The sequence below is a fragment of the Crocuta crocuta genome, unplaced genomic scaffold (assembly GCF_008692635.1).
Source record: "Crocuta crocuta isolate KB4526 unplaced genomic scaffold, BGI_CrCroc_1.0 scaffold154, whole genome shotgun sequence".
Classification (NCBI taxonomy): Eukaryota; Metazoa; Chordata; class Mammalia; order Carnivora; family Hyaenidae; genus Crocuta; species Crocuta crocuta.
Genome location: NW_027530545.1, coordinates 14,514,998 through 14,533,299, shown reverse-complemented (window position 1 = coordinate 14,533,299; position 18,302 = coordinate 14,514,998). Strand labels below are relative to the sequence as shown.

General features: G+C 35.0%; 1 protein-coding gene across 1 annotated transcript in view; it reads right to left on the bottom strand.

The window, feature by feature from the left end:
* The window catches only part of LRP1B (LDL receptor related protein 1B), a 1,854,983-nt gene that overhangs the window by 57,824 nt on the left and 1,778,857 nt on the right, over nt 1–18,302 (bottom strand). Inside the window, exon 84 of the mRNA XM_077767810.1 lies at nt 10,898–11,059. Coding sequence (XP_077623936.1) covers nt 10,898–11,059 — 162 coding nt within the window. The remainder of the gene's footprint in view (nt 1–10,897; nt 11,060–18,302) is intronic.

Below are 18,302 nucleotides of genomic sequence, written 5' to 3'. Positions count from 1 at the left end.
CTTATTGGTGCCTAGGTGGCTCAGTTGTTTAAGTGTCCAACTCTTGGTTTCAGTCCAGGTCACAATCTCACAATTGGTGGGTTCAAGCCCAGGGCCTCCCTCGAATTCTCTCGCTCCCTTTCTGCCTCTCACCCTCTCAAATTAAATAAATGAATTTAAAAAAAATTAAAAATTTAAAAAAAGTGTTTGATTTAAAAATTTGCAGAGGGCTTTGTCTCACTTGAAACTTCCAACTCTGAGAAGCAGATAGGTTTAATTATTATTATTTATTTTATAAATCATGTGAATGTCACCTATGATGATGAAAATAATTAGAAATTCAAAGTTGACACTATTTGTCAGTCCACAAGTTTCTACTTTATATAGTTTTAAATGATCTGAAATTTTTTAAAAATTCCATATCATCCTTCTAAATATTTCTTCCTCATATCAGGATTCTAGCTTGAAAGATTCCAGAAGAGTGAATTTAGTATTTTCAGTGAAGTTCCAGAAACTTACTGAAATTAAATTACCAGTTATGTATTTGTTTGTTTGGGAAAGATATTCTTAAAAGGATCAGAAGCCCATACTAAGAAGTGTCTATACTAAGAAGTAAGTAAGAGGAAATCTGGAGTTGAATTTTCTCGCATACTTCTTGTCATCTTGGTCTGGAAGTTACCACGGCAGTGACATGAGTTCTTGGACTCAGACAATAATTTAGTAGTCAGTTAAATAAGGTGCCATTCATTAAATGGTCACACCGATAACAATTTGTTTGTTTCTACCACTGTATCGATTATTTATATCCATTGATTTTCAAGAAGAGCTTGCCCTCAGATTATTACAATATAGATTTTTCTCATTTCTAAAAACTAATAAGGTACAAGTTACTTAATCAAATTGAAAATTCAATTATATTGTTACCATGGTTTTAGTCATGGATATTCAAGTGGTAATGTAAATCTAAAAATTCAAATTCAGTTACTTGATTTTTGTATTAATCTTCTAGTATTCTGAACCAAGTGATTTTCTATTTCTCAAAGCGCCTTATACTTAAGATGTATCTGATTCACCGGTGGCAACCCCCAATAAATGTTTTTTTTCTCTTGATACTTAATTTACATATAGCATTTATGTAATGAAAAATCTCTTTTTTATTTAACTTTTGCTCTTTACTATTACTTCATCTGTTGGAAAATGATGGATCTTAAAATATATTTATTTATTGAAATCAAACTTGTAATTATATTTTTGTATTCATGAGAATAATATTGAACAAATAAATACTATTATTAATGCACTGTTTTGATTAAAACAAAAGTCTCTTCTTTACCTGATGGGTTACATAATCATAAGGTAAATTATAAGTCCACCCACTTTTCTCTAACCTTTTGCACTTGGGACTCAAAAGCTATGAGTTTAAGACTTGGAGATTTTTATTTTATTTTTCACCTTGTGAACTACTAATGGCATATTTATTCTTTTGCCACTTTTATCAATAATAAATTTTTTTCTAGCCTAGTATTTACTATCCAAAGAGGCCATTTTTTGCATAAAAGAGAGTACTAAGAATAACAGCTTGTAGTGACAAAATCTTTAATTGAAAAACATGATTATCATATTAACTATAAGATAGGAATCTTCTTTTGTTTTCTTCTATTTAAAGGATTTAAGATTCCTGGGGTGCCTGGGTGGCTCAGTAGGTTAAGCATCTGACTCTTGATTTTATCTCAGGTCATGATCTCATGGTTCATGAGATAGAGCCCTGCATTCTGCTCTGTGCTAACAGCATGGTGCCTGCTTGGGATTATCAGTCTCCCCCTCTCTCTGCCCTTCACCTACTCATGTGCCCTCTCTCTCTCAAAATAAATAAATTAAAACATTATTAAAGTATTTATTTTATTTTTTTAATTAAAAAAAAAATTATTTCTGAGAGACAGTGTGAACAGGGGAGGGTCAGAGAGAGAGGGAGATACAGAATCTGAAGCAGGCTCCAGGCTCTGAGCTAGCTGTCTGCACAGAGCCTGACATGGGGCTCGAACCCACGAACCATGAGATCATAACCTGAGCCGAAGTGGGATGCTTAACCGACTGAGCCACCCAGGTGCCCCTATTAAAGTATTTAAAGATTGCTGACTTATTGCATTTTTTTCAAAACATGTCAGTTGACATTCCAAATCTGTTATAAATAATGTGTTTCAAATTTACTCTTAAATTTACATTTAAATTAATTGTTTTAAACGTGATGTTAGCAAACGCATTTAACTAGAAACAATTTGCTTGGTTTGCGGTAAGCCTCAAGTAAATGTTTTGTGTTCAATCTATGTCTCTATCTGTGCATGATTTGTGTAATATATTATTTTCAAATACACAATTCTATTTGCAGATAATTATTTATGAATCCATTCAGTTTACTTAACATGAAGTATAGCAGAATCACAATCATGGATGACTTCCATTCATACAAAGCCTGCCTGCCTTCTTTCCTTCCCTCCTTCCTTATTTCCTCCCTTCCCTTACTGTCTTCCTCTCTTCCCTTCTTCCTTTATGAGGGCTCCCAATTGGGCATGTTCAGTTTATTTCAATATAAATCCCTCTTTAGACAGTTAGCCACCATTACTTAGTGTGTGACAAGTTATTTTCTATCTTTAAATAACCAGCTTTAAGGCTGCCTTTCATTATCTTTTATATTAATTTGTAATTATATTCTTCCTTAGATTGGAAAAAAAGAAGAGTAAATACTTATCAGTAGCTCTAATGTAGCATAAAAGTAGAATAAACCATCTAAGCGTGGCCCGATTACTGGGTGAAGCACACTGTTTTAAGAGTATTGTGAGATTAAAGTTGCCTCAAATCAAATGAAGCTGGCATGGAAAAAGTTACTGCTATGATACCAAAAAAGTAATTAAACATTCTTAAATAAAAGATTTTTTTCAATAATAGGTACTGAAATCATTAAACATCATTACTAATATTCCAAGTGTAAGTTGGGCATGCACGGCATAGAATTAAAAGTTTATCCATAGTTCACTTTAGAAACATGTTATTGGAATTTGAAAAAGTTGCATAAAAAAATAGTGGTATGCTTCTAAATAACATGGAATAAAGTCCATTTCTGATCTGTGATCCTTTCTGACTACAGAAATTTAAGTTGCAGCTGTGTCTGGCTTTTAATCTACAAAGATATGCAATTGGTTTGTTTTATTCACCAAAAATAATGGGGCCAAGTATCTTCAAAGAATCTTTTTACTGATAAATTCCCAGTGCCTAGAACAATAAATAATACCCATAAGAGTTCAATGTAATCAGTTGACTACATTAATTTTAATAATCAGAATATGTACTTTGACTCACATAAGACATACCATCTGCTTGGGAAAAATTACCTCAGTTTCCAATAAATTCTTTTTATATGCACATCATCCCTGAATCTGTTCCGTCTTATTATTTTTATATTTCCAAATGATTAGATAACATTATAGTAAAATTCTGTTTTGAATAATTCCCGTTTTAGACTAGATAAAATTATCTTTAACAATATCTCCATAATTCTGACAACTTCCTCTAAACCATGCAGAATAAGACATAAAATTATTACATTACCCTACCCTTAGCTTATTATTCTCTATGATAGTCACATGAGAAATGTATTTATTTTCTTTTACACTAATCAATTCAAACATAACTCTATTTTTACACTTTTTTTTTTTTCAAACTGAAAACACAAGCACAAAGTTTCTCATGGAATGCAGGTCTTAATGAGCTGCTCAGTAAAGGTGGCCTAGAACTTTTGTAAGTGGAATCTTATCAGAACACGGACAAAAAATGGGCCTGGCTGGCTGGAAACAAGACCTTTCCACTTTGTTTACAATTACTCACATAATATTTTTTCCTAAATTCAAGCACTGAATTAAGGCCCAAGATTGATGAGGTATGCAAAACATCATGGCCTGTTTCATATTCGGAGGGGGGGCGGGTAGAGAGTCAAGAACATGAATAATAATATAAACACAGAGTGAAAATGTCAAAGACAAGTGCTGGCTGTCCTAGGGCAAAGGCAGTGGAGAAGACAAAGTAGGAGGGCCAGAGAGGTTCAGCAGCCATTGAGGAGCCCACAAGTAAAGGCCAAGAGGTATGAACAATTTAAAGGGGCACATTTTACTTTTTTAATTATTCTTACTTACTTTTAATATTTNAAACCCATGAACCATGAGATCATGGCCCAAGCCAAAGTTGGACTCTTAACTGACTGAGCCACCCAGGCACCCCATAAAGGGGCACATTTTAGAGACAATGAATGGGTTTCCATGGTTGGAAGAAAGAATACAGCGGCAAATGTGTTGCAGTCATCCAGGCAAGAGGGTTGAGTAAAAGCAGTGCTTGTCTTCTCACCAAAAGAAAAAGAATCAGGGGACTCTTAGTAGCCCAGGATCCCAAATACTTTTGTCACTCTCATTGTGAATGCTCTAAGAATTGTGATTACTTGCGCACTTAAGAAATAAGCAGTTCTCATACTTAAATAGCTAGTTTCTCATGATCCTTTCTTAGGGTTCTAGGCTCAGTTCTAATTGGCCTTCCTACTAACAGAGACAACTGAAACATTTAATTCTATTTTCCTGGTCATTATTAAAATCCTTTGGTCTCTTGTGTTTGGGCCTGCCATTGGCTTAATCAACTCCAGATTAAAATTTCTTATTAACATCTCTTTTCACTGGAGTAGAAACTGGCAACCAGTGAGTGAACTGAGCTTTGAATGGTCTCATAGTGAGCCTAAAATGATTCAGCAGAATGGGCAGGATATCAAATGACAGGAAAATATGCCTGAAGACTCTATTTTTGGAAGCAGACCCACAAGGCTATAAATTATTGCTCCTATGTTCTCTAATGGAGTAGATTAGGGAGAATGGCTTGACCTCATTTTGACAATTGTAAAATTGGACTAATCCTACTAACTTCACAGGGTTGTATGAGAATCTGGTAAAACATCAGATGTTCATATATTACGTAAAGTAATGTAGAGCAGGACATTTCTCTGTGACCTCTACATTACACATTTTCAGTGATTCATTATTTCTCTTGGTGACCCTCCGGATGGAAAATCAAATGGAAACAGAAAAGATAATTAGCAAAAGTCTTTCCCCTCTGGGCTTTTGCAAATTCTGTTCCACTCACTGCTTCGCTTCATCTGGTTAGCTGCTTCTTTCTTCTGGCCTCATCTTACATGATACTTCCTTCTAGAAATCTTTCCTATAGGCTGAATTCTGTGCTCTTTCCTGGCTTCTGCAGGCCACTGTATTGCAGTAACATGACTTAGAATATAACTCATATCCTTTTCAGAATCATACATTAGCTTGTAAACCCTTTGAGGGCAGGGAGTATCTTTGACACAGCTGTTTCTTCAATGCCCAATAGTGACAGGCCTGTGGTGAACACCAAACATGTTCACTGACCAACTGACTAGTGAAGCAAAATGGCTCTGGAAAGCAAATGGTAAAAACAATCCCATGATGTCATCACATGTGACTGACAACATCTATACTTCATAACTTTTATAAGGTACTTGATAGACTACAGAAGAAATGTTTGGATTACTGTCTGGGTATCCCTAATTTTACAAACTTGAGATACTTACTGTCTGTACTTATTGGAACCAATGGGAGTAAACCATAAAGGTATATATATATTAAGTTTATTTATTTATTTTGAGAGGGAGAGAGTGAGTACATCAGTGAGGGAGGGAGAGTGAGAGAGGGAGAGAGAGAGAGAATCCTAAGCAGGCTCTACTTTGTCAGTGCAGAGCCATACATGGGGCTTGACTTCATGAACCATGAGATCATGACCTAAGCCAAAGTCAAGAGTCAGATGCTTAACCGACGGAGCCACCCAGGTGCCCCCATACAGGTGCATTTCTAACAAACTGAGCTGTAACTGAAATGATAATGGTTCTTCAAGCAGATTACTGATTAAAAATATCAACGAGAGGACAAACAGATTGCTATTTGATTTTAACACCCAGTTCTTAGACACAGATTGAGCTGGTCCTCATTGGCCCTTTTGTCCTAATGTTATTACTATGTAGTTATTAATAACCTCATATTTAACATTTAAATTAACAAGATTTAAATTCAAAATGCCTTGCTTATATATTTTTTTGATTTATCCTAGGAATCCTTGCTCCAGATCTGCAGAAAATGGAGGTATATTTGTTCTTAAACAACTTACTTAAAGAATACTTAATTTTACTTTGCCATTATTTAATCTCTGTCTCTCCTCCCTGGGTGCTGCTGTTAAAATTAATTTGCATTTAGACCTCAGGATTTTATATTGCCATTAGAATTGTGAAATGTTTTTACTCAGCACAACTAAGAACTGATGTTTTACCTCCCACTAATGGACCTTTAATTAGGCACTGTAATGAACCATTCTGTCATTTTTTCATTTATGTAGAGAAGATTTTGTATATGTAAGATACAATTTTGACAGAATACCAGGTCCGCTGAACCTTGCCAACTCACATATAATAGATCCTAAATTTATTATGTTTTTGTCAGCTGTTGGGTTTATCACTTTAATGACACTGTCCACAGACTTATTTTGCTGCCAAAGACCAGCATCACCCATACTGCAGGGCTGTTGTTGACATCTTGATCAACAACTCCTGGGGTCCAATTCTGACTACAATATTACTACTTCGGGACCTTGAGCAAGTTATTTAACCTCTGTCTAAGGATTAATTGGTTAATTTTAATAAGTGCTTTGCAGTAAAAGGTGGGAAGTGCTATGACTGCTAATAGTGATAATAAAATGATAATGCAGCCTTTTTATAATGCATCAGGCTACCTCAGACTGTGATTCCATTAAGTTGCCAATTAAAATATCTGCTAACTGAATTTATTCTTTTTAAGAAACCAAATTGCTATAATGATGGCCACATAGTAATTTTTTAACTTAGATCAAAAAGAATAAAACATGGTAATGCTTCTTAAAAATTTTTTTAATTAAAAAAAATCAACATCCTATGATGATGGACCAATTGGGAACAGAGAAAAGCTGTACAGAAAAATACCAGATGGTTGTACCCTGATTAAATGTAACTCTTATACATTAAGTTGATTGTTCTTTTATTAACTCATCTCCAAACTGCTTAAATTTATTTATCTATGATTACTTATTTATTCAACAAATGTCATTGTTAGGTGTAATTCAATTTCAAAGAGGTCATCTTAGACAAATAGGAGTAATGAACACAATTAACAATAATACCAGATAAAAGTGAATAGAAACAGACAAAGGTAAAGAAGCAGCAACTTTAAAATTCAGAAGAGAAACAGATTCATTCAAACTTGTTCACATCAAGGGCAGATGTGAACAACTTCAAAAAGGAAATGCCCTTTAAACTGGAAGGGGATAGATAGATAGGATTTTGCATGGAGAGATGAAGGTGAGGAAGAATCCAAAGAAAGTGCATTTCAGAGGAAGAGAATAGCAGCAGAAAGTCACAATGCCAGGGAAACGGACATGTGGAGAAGCATGATAAGTGTGGTTTTACTAGAATAAAGGGGAGGCAGCAAAAATAGTCTGGATAGTAATGAGGGTTTGCATTATGTGGAGTAGTAGTTGGTGATGTCCCCAGTTTGCGTGGAAACCTTTCAGTATTGTAAGAATATGGAAACTGAAAAAAAAAACCCATGGGTCAGCAAGTGGAAGTTGTGCTGGAATATTCAGCTAGCTTGAAAGGAACAAGAAGGAGGGGAGAGCGATGTGTGAGTGTGTATACCTGCATAGGACTGGACTGTTTTTGCCGGATAAACTCTGCTGGCTTGTGACACATCTCATTTCAGAGATAAGTTAGGTAAGAAATGAGAAAAGAGCATTGGCTGAAGGTAGTGGCATCTATATATGTCAAGAGGCTGGTCTACACGAGCAGAATATACACCTAGAGGTACCTGGATGGCTGAGTCGGTTAAACATCTAACTCTTGATTTTGGCTCAGGTAATGAGCTCACGGATCATGAGTTTCAGCTCATGCTGACAACGAGGAGTCTGCTTGGGATTCTCTATTCCTCTCTGTCTGCTTCTCCCATTCCCCACGTCTCAAACTAAATAAATAAACTAAAACTTAAAAATATATATACTTAGAAAAGGAAACCTATTTGCAACCAAATCTGTCTCATTGCTACAGCAGAAGTGTCCCCCCCTACTGTAACATCAGAGGGAACATATTTAATATTGTTCTTGATTCTCAAATTCAGTCCGTGTGTACTGCTTGATTCGATGCTGTTCCATGTATTTCCTACTGTGACCAGAATCCTAGGCTACTCTCTGTGAGGGCTTGAATGAATATCAAATTGTCCGGGGGCCAGAATGTTGAGTAACTTTAAGACTTGGGTTGCCAGAGTGAGATTCTTGGCTCTCCCATTTACTAACTGTGCCATCTTCAGGAGGCTCTGCATCCTCAGTAGCCTCCTCTGTAAAATGAGAATAAAAACAACACTTAGTTCATTAGTGGGATTCAATGGATTACTAGAATTAATGCAAAAAAGAGTAACTACAAGAGTGCCTGGATTTAGAAAGACCTCAGTAAATGTGATTGATATAATAAATTCTTTTTATTATGAATACAATACACAGCTGTGGCTACTCTTTTGAGCACAGGGAGAGATGGTGGAGAGAGAAAGCATGGAGATCAGTTAGTAATAATACAGATAAAAAATACCAGTAGCTTTGATGAAGGTAGTGGGGATGGAGCTGGTGAGAAGTGTTCAAATTCTGGGTATGTCTTAGAGGAAAACAGGGAATAAGAAATTGGGGCATTAAAAAAAAAGAGAGCAGTCAAGAATGAATCCAAAATAGATGATGAGGATTAAGGAGTACACTTGCAGCCATGAGCACTGGGCGATGGATGGGGTTGTTGAATTACTATATTGTACACCTGAAACTAATGTACCATTGTATATTAACTATAATGGAATTAAAATAAATAAATATAAAAATCTTTAACAAATAATAAAGTGGGTTAGATTAAAAAAATAATTAATCAAAGATTTTTGCCCCTGAATGGTGAATGTTTCCTTTTACAGACATAGGGAAAACTCTGGTCAAAGTAATTTTGAGTGAGAAAATCAAGTTAATGTAGAGCCAGTACAAACTGTCCAATAGATACTTACGTATAAAAATCTGAAATTCAGGTGACAGGTTTAGCTAGAGATATACATTTGTTGTATACAACTATTATCATACAATAGTTGAAGTTCATTAGGTAGTAGGTCTCAATTTCAGTCACATATGTGACACAAGTGGAAGATTTTAAATAATATTGAAGACTAACAGAATCAGAATCTTTGGAGGTGATGGCTGTGAAACTGTATTTTTAAAACTGTTTATAAAAGTGTTCCAATTTATATGGAAGTCACAGGCTCAAGGAGTGAGTGTTTTTGGGAAAAAAAGGAGGCATGAATACAGTCATCAACCACTCTAATGTTCAAAGGTCAGAGAAATGAGGAGGGACCTGCAAAAGACAGTGAAAAGAAGCAGCCAGTAAAATGGGAATGGAAACAAGAGAATGGTAAATGCAAAGAAATGTCCATGTTTTAACTAGGGAGTGACTAACTGTGGACTGTGGGGTAAAATAAGAATTGATAACTGGCCATTGGATATGAGCACATGGATGACCATAAAATAAATTAATTAACTTGACTTTGATGAAAGATATTTCAGCAAAATAATGAAGATAAAAACCTGACAGAGGTGAGGTCAAAAGAAAAATAGAAGTGTAGTGTATAATAACTCTTTAGAATAGTGCTACTATTTTGGATAGTAATGAGTGTAAAAAAAAAAAAGGAGGGAAATAAAGTTGTGGGTAGAAGGAGACGTGGGAACAAGGCAAGGTTGTTCAAGGAAAAACTAGGGAAAGAGGAATATGCTGATAAAGAAGGGGATAGTTGTAAGAGATGTGTCCACAAGTAGCTAAAAGGGATCTAACATATGAGTGCATAACATAGCATTAGATGTAGCATGGGGTTCCTGCTCATAAGAAGACAGAGTACATGGATATAAGATAAAGTAGTTTTATGGATGTGATGGTGAGAGCTCGTGGTAGTTCTCTGTAGATAGATTCTGTTTTGATCAATGAAACAGAAAGCAAATTCCTGGGGCACCTAGGTGGCTCTGTCACTCTGACAGAGGGATTTCAGCTCAGGTAATGATCTCACAGTCAGAGATCCAGCCCTGCATCAGGTTGGGAATGGAATCTGCTTAAGATTCTCTTTCCCTCTCCCTCTGCCCTTCCCCCACTTCACATGCACAGCATGTTTTCTCTGTGTCTAAAAAAATAAATAAAATAATTTTTTTAAGAAAGCAAGTTCCTGAGCTGAGGATAAATTGGGGGAGCAGGTATTAGAGGTTTGAGGAGAAAGAAGATTTGACATGGATGTCTAGGAGAGTCAACAGATTAGCAAAATACTAGAAGCCATAGTAAGTGCTCATTTGAAAGCAGTGATAAAGTCCTAGGTGAGACCAGTCTGTATGATTATGTGTTCTTCTTCTGATGCATCTAGCAGTGGGACACCAGTTCGGAAGAGATGGAGAACTGGATTTAACCATGGTTACAGTTTTCCAGGAAAGTGTAATAGAAGGGGAAGAAGGAACAAGGAAATTGAGGGCATATACAAGGGGACAGTTACAGTGATGGGTTATGGAGTCTGAGGTAGGGAAGGAAGAAACATAGAATCTTTAAAATGATCAGGATGAGGAACAACGTAAAGAATTATTGGGAGTTGGGGTGATGGAGGGAGTGACCCTGAAAAAAAGAGGGTTGTTGAAATTGAGAGGATGGAGGGAGCACAGAGATAAGAAAATTACTGAACGTAAACATCAAAGCACGCTACCGAACTGTGTGGTGGGAGTCACTGTCACTTACAGTACTGGCATCTGTCTCCAGTGTGCTCAGGCTGGCAGTGGCAGGAGGGCTGGTTGCCGGCAGTCACGCTGCAGGCTCCGCCATTTTGACAGAAATCCTCACAGACGGTCTTACCACAGTTTGGTCCAGTGAACCCCAGGGCACAGCTGCAGGTGGGTCTCCCTGTTGGAAATGAAAACAACAAAAAGGAACTTTGACTCAAATGTTTTTCATGGAATCCTCAGCAGGTAAGAAGCAGGAAGCCAAGATTCTGATCAAGGTTTTTTCTCTACTTAATCCGTGAATTTAGGCAGTGGGTGTCAGTGTTCCCATGTCGCAGCGGAGCCTGGATTAGAAGATAACTCAGGTTCCCACCAGGTAAAACGACCAGAGTGCATTTCATGAATAATTACACATTTATACAGGTGTAGTATGTTCTGAAATATTTGTGTTATTCTTTATACTTTTCTCTTCATGTCTTTATTTTTGTTCAACTCATATAGTAATGCAGTTTGTATTAGCTATTAGAATGTAAAATAGACACAATCGTATTTCTCAGTATTCAGTCATCATGTACAGCTACTGCTAATGCATGAGCTTAGATTTATAAATAAATATTTTTAAAAGTTTAAAGTGGCTGTGCCTTCTATAATATTTATGTAATTAGTTATTTCAGTTTATGTCAATCTACATACTGTATTTAGTATATAAGCACTTAATAAGTCCTGTTTTATTTCATTTTTTATATTGTTATTCATGGGAAAGGACTGTCACTTGTAGTCTAGAAAGACAATTTAAAGTCTAACATTAACAGCACACAAGAGCAAATCTAATGGACCATCTATGGATATCTTTCTTTATTTTCTCTGTATGGACGAACATCAGAAGGAAAGGCGAACAATCCTTTAAGATGTTTGGAACATAAGACAGTTAACTTATATCAGGAATGAGTCTCTCTAACTGCCTGGAATGTCAAGGACGGAGTGGAAAATGGAGGACAGAACTAGCTCTGTAGGAGAGATTAAGGAAAACAAAATGAAATAATGGCTATCATTTGTAAGGGGCAAAGAATGAAGTTTAAATGTGCAAATGTAAAGAAATAACATGAAAAGAAATAAAAAAGAAATTCAAGTATAAATCTGAATTAACTAGGACTCAGAAATGTCACTCAGTTAACTAGTATCAGGGAAGATTCAACCATCTCCTCTCTCACCTTTGTAGACATGAAGCATAATTACAATGGTCATAAAAATGTATGAGTATAAGGCTTAAGACTTGAAGTGTGAAAATGATATAAGTTTTCTCTATTGCCATAGATTCTATATTCTATAATTTCTTGAAAAGCATTTGTAAGTAAATAAAATGTCTCTAAATAAGATGCACCCTTCCTTCCAAAAGAATAAATAAATCAAGGATCCCAAATTATTTATTTTGCTTTGAAAGTGCTCCATACATTTAAACATGCTTGAAACTACTGCTCCTCAGTGAAGAAAGTTACATACATTTTTATGGTGAGTAGCACTGCTTTAAAACTTATTTATAAATGTTATTAGTTTGGTGGCATGTAAACGCCTATTAACAGATTGAGAAACAAGGTAAATTTTATGGACATTAAAAGCTGAATAGCATCATGTTTTCTATTCCCATAAAAAGGCTTTAAAACTTTTAGCTAAATATTTTTCTTATAATGGTAGTGAATTTTCTAGTTGTTGCTTACACAAGACAAAATATCTTCATGGAACAGTAATCGGTGAAAAACAGACACAATAAGAGAATGAATAGTGCTTGAAGATGAAGAGGACACAGGATTGTTGGAACACAGCTACTAAGGAAAATGAAAGCCCTGAACAAAAGAAGTAATTCCTCTTCATCAACAAGAACCAGTGAATGCCTTACAGAGAAACAGAACATATAAACAGGAACACAAATTAACATGAGCTAAAGGTGAAACGAATAGTACAGAAAATAATCAGAACGCATTAGAACAATCAGAAAAAGGGTCCTATGATGGTAGGACTTAAACACCCTAGATTTATGTTTTTCTAGTTTTTTTTTTTTAAGAGTGAAAAACATTAAAATAATAGAAGTTTGAAAGAAACAAATGCAACCCGCTATGGCACTTGAAAACTGCTCTATCCCAGTCACTGAGAGAATAACATCATGCTTTCATCTCATCTAGGGCAAAGTGACCAGGTTCCCTCACCCTCCTTCCCCAGCATATGTCTCAAATCGCTAGACTATGGCTGAATTATTTTGAAAAGGCTCTTCTTTCTCTTTCTTTAAAAAGAAGGTTTCTTTTTGACCAGAGAAATCTTCATTTTCAGGAAGGAGAACATCACCAACTTGAAACTGTGTGTTTATACAGCAGATCTTTTGTTTGCTGATGGGAAGAGAACTTTCTGTCACAGAATTTTATAATAGGCTCTATCTAATATCTTCATGAATCTCTCTGGATCCACCCTAACAAGTTGCATTGGATTCATTTATAAAGATTTTTTAGGTAGCTCAATTTGATTTTGCCATTTGAAAAGGCAACAGTACTGTTACAATGGCTAAGGTATAGATTTACAGCAGTGATGCATCAGGGAGCTTGGGAGTTGACAGCCTACAAGGGTAGTGTAATCAGAAAAAGCATCAATTAACCTGAGGAAGGAAGGGGAGGTTCAGTTTGTTGGCTCTACTCCATCTGGTTTCTATAGCATTCAGGGCTGAAAAGTGTGGGTTGTCAGACTGCCTGGATATAGAGTATCTGTGCCAATTATTGGTTGTGGGACCATGGGCATCATTTCTCTTCTTATTTCTTCTATGCAAAAAATGGGGATAACAATAAAATAGTACCTTTCTCATGGGGTTGTCGTGTAGAATCTGAGAAAATGAATGAGATTATACATGCAAAGCATTTCCAAAAGTACTAGCATACAGAAAGTACTCAGTGACACTTAATCTCCAATTGTTTATTGTTGTTGTTTCTACTGAGAGTCACCATATAGAAGTATGACTTTGGAATTGTGTCCGAAAAAAACACTGTAACATTCTAAGGAAATCATTTGAAAAACTGTCTTAAGTTATAAATTTTATCTCCATTATTTACTTAAGACAAAATTAAATTTGAATTTGTATGGCAGCGATGGGATAAAGCAGAAATTCTCCATCAACCTCACTCTCAGACTCCAATAGTTTCAAACTTTGAAGTATGGGTCTTTCTCGCTTTACTTTTTCAGCATGCTTAATCTTACCATTTAAGGAGAAAGAANGAACCCATGAACTGTGAGATCATGACCTGAGCCAAAGTCAGATGCTTAACCGACTGAGGCACCCAGGTGCTCCTACCATTGCTTACTTTCTAACAACAATACACATTACTGTGGAACTTGGAAAATATAGACATAGAAGGATCTATCTCCTTATATAGATACTTTATGTATACANGCACACACACACACACACACACACACACACTCCATATGACAAACACAAATAATGTACATCTAGTATTTTTATCAAGTCCATTTACTTACATAGCTTCAAATTTTGATATATACTTGAATTTTTAAAAAGAGAGCCTATACTCACAGCTTTCAATTCCACCAAATATATGACAAAAATCTTCAATCATAAAGTCACATTCTAATCTTTCATTGGGTTTACAGTTTAAATTTTTTTAATATACAAAATAAAGTGTCTTAAGTTATTACTTCTCTTCATTATTTCAGAAGAGAAGCCAGATCTTTCAATATGTATGTATTGGTCACATAAATCAATTCTGATTCCCTAGTGGTAAGAAAGGTTTAGGAATTGAGAAGTTAATGTGTGGTGTTGTCTTTACTTTGTATTTATATACTCTTGCAAAGCTTATCTCTGATCTTTTAATCACTAAATCCACCGATTTCTTCTTAATCATCCTCCTTCTCAAATGTGCTCAATAATTTTACACATTTTATTCTTGAAATTTATTTTTTATTACACATCTACTCTTAAAAATTCTATCTCTATTTGGTTTCTAAAATAATGCCATTGTTGATTTCCCCTTTTTTTCTGACTGTCCTTTTTTTTTTATGTTTTATTTATTTTTGAGAGAGAGAGAGAGAGACAGCATGAGCAGAAGAGGGACAGAAAGAAAGGGAGACACAGACTCCAAAGACAGTCTCCAGGATCTGAGTTAGCTGTCAGCACAGAGCCCGATATGGGGCTTGAACCCACAAACTGCGAGATCATGACCTGGGCTGAACCCCGGACGCCTGACTGACTGAGCCACCTAGGCACCCCACCGACTGTTCTTTTCAATTGCTTTTATGTTTTCTCATTCTGTCTCTTAAAATATGCTCTTCCAAACTTCTTTTTGGTGATACAATACAACTTGATGGTTTCAATATTTGTCTCTCTGTCTGAATGCACCAGGCTCATTTTTCTGACTCTAGGCTCATTCCCCTTCCTAAATTAAAGACTTCCATTCTCTTTGTTGTTATGTCTCAAGCATGTCTCAGGCTGCTCAGTAGGACCCACAGGAGAGAAAATTCTTCTCACAAACATTATTCTGATAACATACATGATTTCTGTAGACTAGGTTCTGCAGTGTTAGGTCTGCTTCGTATACGAGGTCAACATATGCTAACATATGTTAGCAAAGTGCCTTACTAGATGTATACACTAAATGGAGCTTAGTTTATTTGCTCCATTAATTTATTATTAATTTATCTGCTATTCATAGGTAAATGGGAACTGATGGCATATATCTTATAAAATGTTCCAGCAAATTTCTATGCAACAAGGTAAATACATAAACTTAAACTTCAAATTTAACTGGATAACCAATAGTAGCTAATGTTAAATACAGTGAAAATGTAACAAAAGGCACTAAATATCTATAGTCAATAATACATACTATTAAGGAATATTCATGGACACAACTAAAGATTATATTGCTCGTAAGAAAAATGGAAATGTCTTAGACTTTAACTGAATTCTTTAAATTTCATTGGTCTTACAAGGCCCTTCTATACTGAAACTAGTCTCAGTAAAAATTATTGATTTGGAAATAGTAAGAATAATTTAACAGGAACTAAATAAATTTGGTACAAAGTTAAATTATTTGTTAGTTTGTTTTTTGGTATTAGGCAGACTTGGGAATTGAATCCTATTAGATATTTACTCATTGTGTGTTTTGTAAAACTTATGATTTCCTCACTAGACCTCGTTTTGAATCTCATTCTGTAAACTGGTGATAGTAATGCCTACTATGTGCTCGTAAACCACATGGCATAATGGCTGCCACATAGCAAGTACTCAATTATTGGCAGTAGTAGTAGTGGTGGTGGCATTATTATTATTGTTAAAATAATATTAATTATTAATATATTATCATTACTCTTATTATATTATTACTACTATTAGTAGTGGTGGTATTGGTAAATTATTACTATTAGTATTATTAGTAAATAAATTATCAACCTAGTTATTATTTACACTCAACTAAGCACATATGCCTTTACTATAAAAAAAATACATATGGAAACCCCATACACATTACTTTTCATAGGTATTCTTTTGAAAATAACATGACCCTTATCCAGCCTATATATCAGTTCAAAATAATGCTTTAAATATATAATAAAAATTGAATCCTTTCTATTAAATAGATAGGCAACTACATGGATATGATAATGATTTATCATTATTCCTTTTTAAATGAGCATTAACTTTATATGATTTGGTTATAGTTTACCTCTAGACAAATGAGCCTGTATGACTATATGTTACTTTTAGTTATATAGTCATAGCCAGCCTATTTCTCTGATATGGGCAGACAACATTGCTTATTGTCATTGATAATAGGTAATGGCTTTGAGCACTGACTTTGGAATAATCTAGTTTCCTGGATTCTAGTTTTCTTACTTAACTACTTTAGCTCACATATGAAAAATGCCACAGTGTAGACATTACAGAATAAGAATTAAATAAGGTAAGATGTCTAGGAAATTTGCCAGAGTTCTTGGCATTTATTAAGCATTCAAAATGCAGTAGTCACTAGAATAGAGATAACATTACGTTTGCAAGTTTTGTAAAATATTATAATTACTGAATATATATTCCATGTGCAAATCACTATTTGCTTGCTAATAATTTTAGAGTAAAATTTGCTCTGTAGCTTTTAGTCAAATAATATATGAATAAATATCAATCAACATGCTCAAAAGCATGTATTTGTATTTAAAAATATGATAAAGGTGATCTGCTGGGGGCACCTGGGTGGCTCAGTTGGTTAAGTGCCCAACTTCAGGTCAGGTCATGATCTCACGATTCATGAGTTTGAGTCCCATGTTGGGCTCTGTGCTGACAGCTCAGATCCTTTAGCCTGTTTTGGATTCTGTGCCCCCCTCTCTCCCTGTCCATTCCCCACTCAGAGTCTGTCTCTCTCCGTTTCCCCAAAATGAATAAATGTTAAGAAAAAAAAAAGGTGATCTGTTGGCATTTTTCAGTAACTTGATGCAATACTGGTGTCTGTCTTTAGAATCTAGATTTATTTAATAAACAGTTTTTAAGGTCATTATAAAGATGCTACTCATCAGTATGATTTAATCAATATTGTATGACTTTAAGCAGACAAAATTACTTCTCTGCTCAATATTGGACAAATAAATCATTACCCTTTTTTTCTATATACACATAATGCTTGAAAATGTGTGATTGATTAGCATGAAGAAGTGCTAGCAAAAGTAATTACATGTGAGCTTCCTATGAGACAGTGACAGCGTTTATAATTTCTGAGAGGTAGATAACCTGCTGGTGAGCATCATTAGTCAGTTCTTTTTATAAGCAATTTATTTGAATTTATTGAATTCATACTCATTTGTCAGTGTGAACCTTGCATCTTACACTGTTTGATTTGGTACTGGTTAAGTCTAGTGCTTGTAAATTTTTATTCCTGTTTGTAATGTTTTCTACCTAGCTGGTCTTTTATGTATACAGTCACTGTTTAACTCAAAGAGTCTGATAAACTCATTAAAAAGCATTTAATTGACATTTAAACTGCAGAGAATATTTACAAATGTTTACATTTAATGTTCTAGTAAATGTTACATATGTTAACTAAAAGTTACATACTTCTGGGGCAGCTGGGTGGCTCAACTGGCTAAGCCCTTCTCCTGATCTCTTACCCCCAAAACGACTCTGCTTTGTGAAATCTGTCTTCACTTCTGACTTACATTCAATAAAAGTTTTGAATGCTTTAAAAAATTGCTAGTCTTTTTGATAAAGAGATTTGACATCCTATTTTTCCACTTTATATAATGTTTTCCTGGACTGAAAGTAAGTACCCATTTATACATAATTTTAGTAAGTTGACTATAGCTGTCGAGTTGTCTTAAGCATCAAAAAGATTACAGACAACTATTCACCAAAGCCTGAAAAAAAAAAAAAAAAAAGGAGG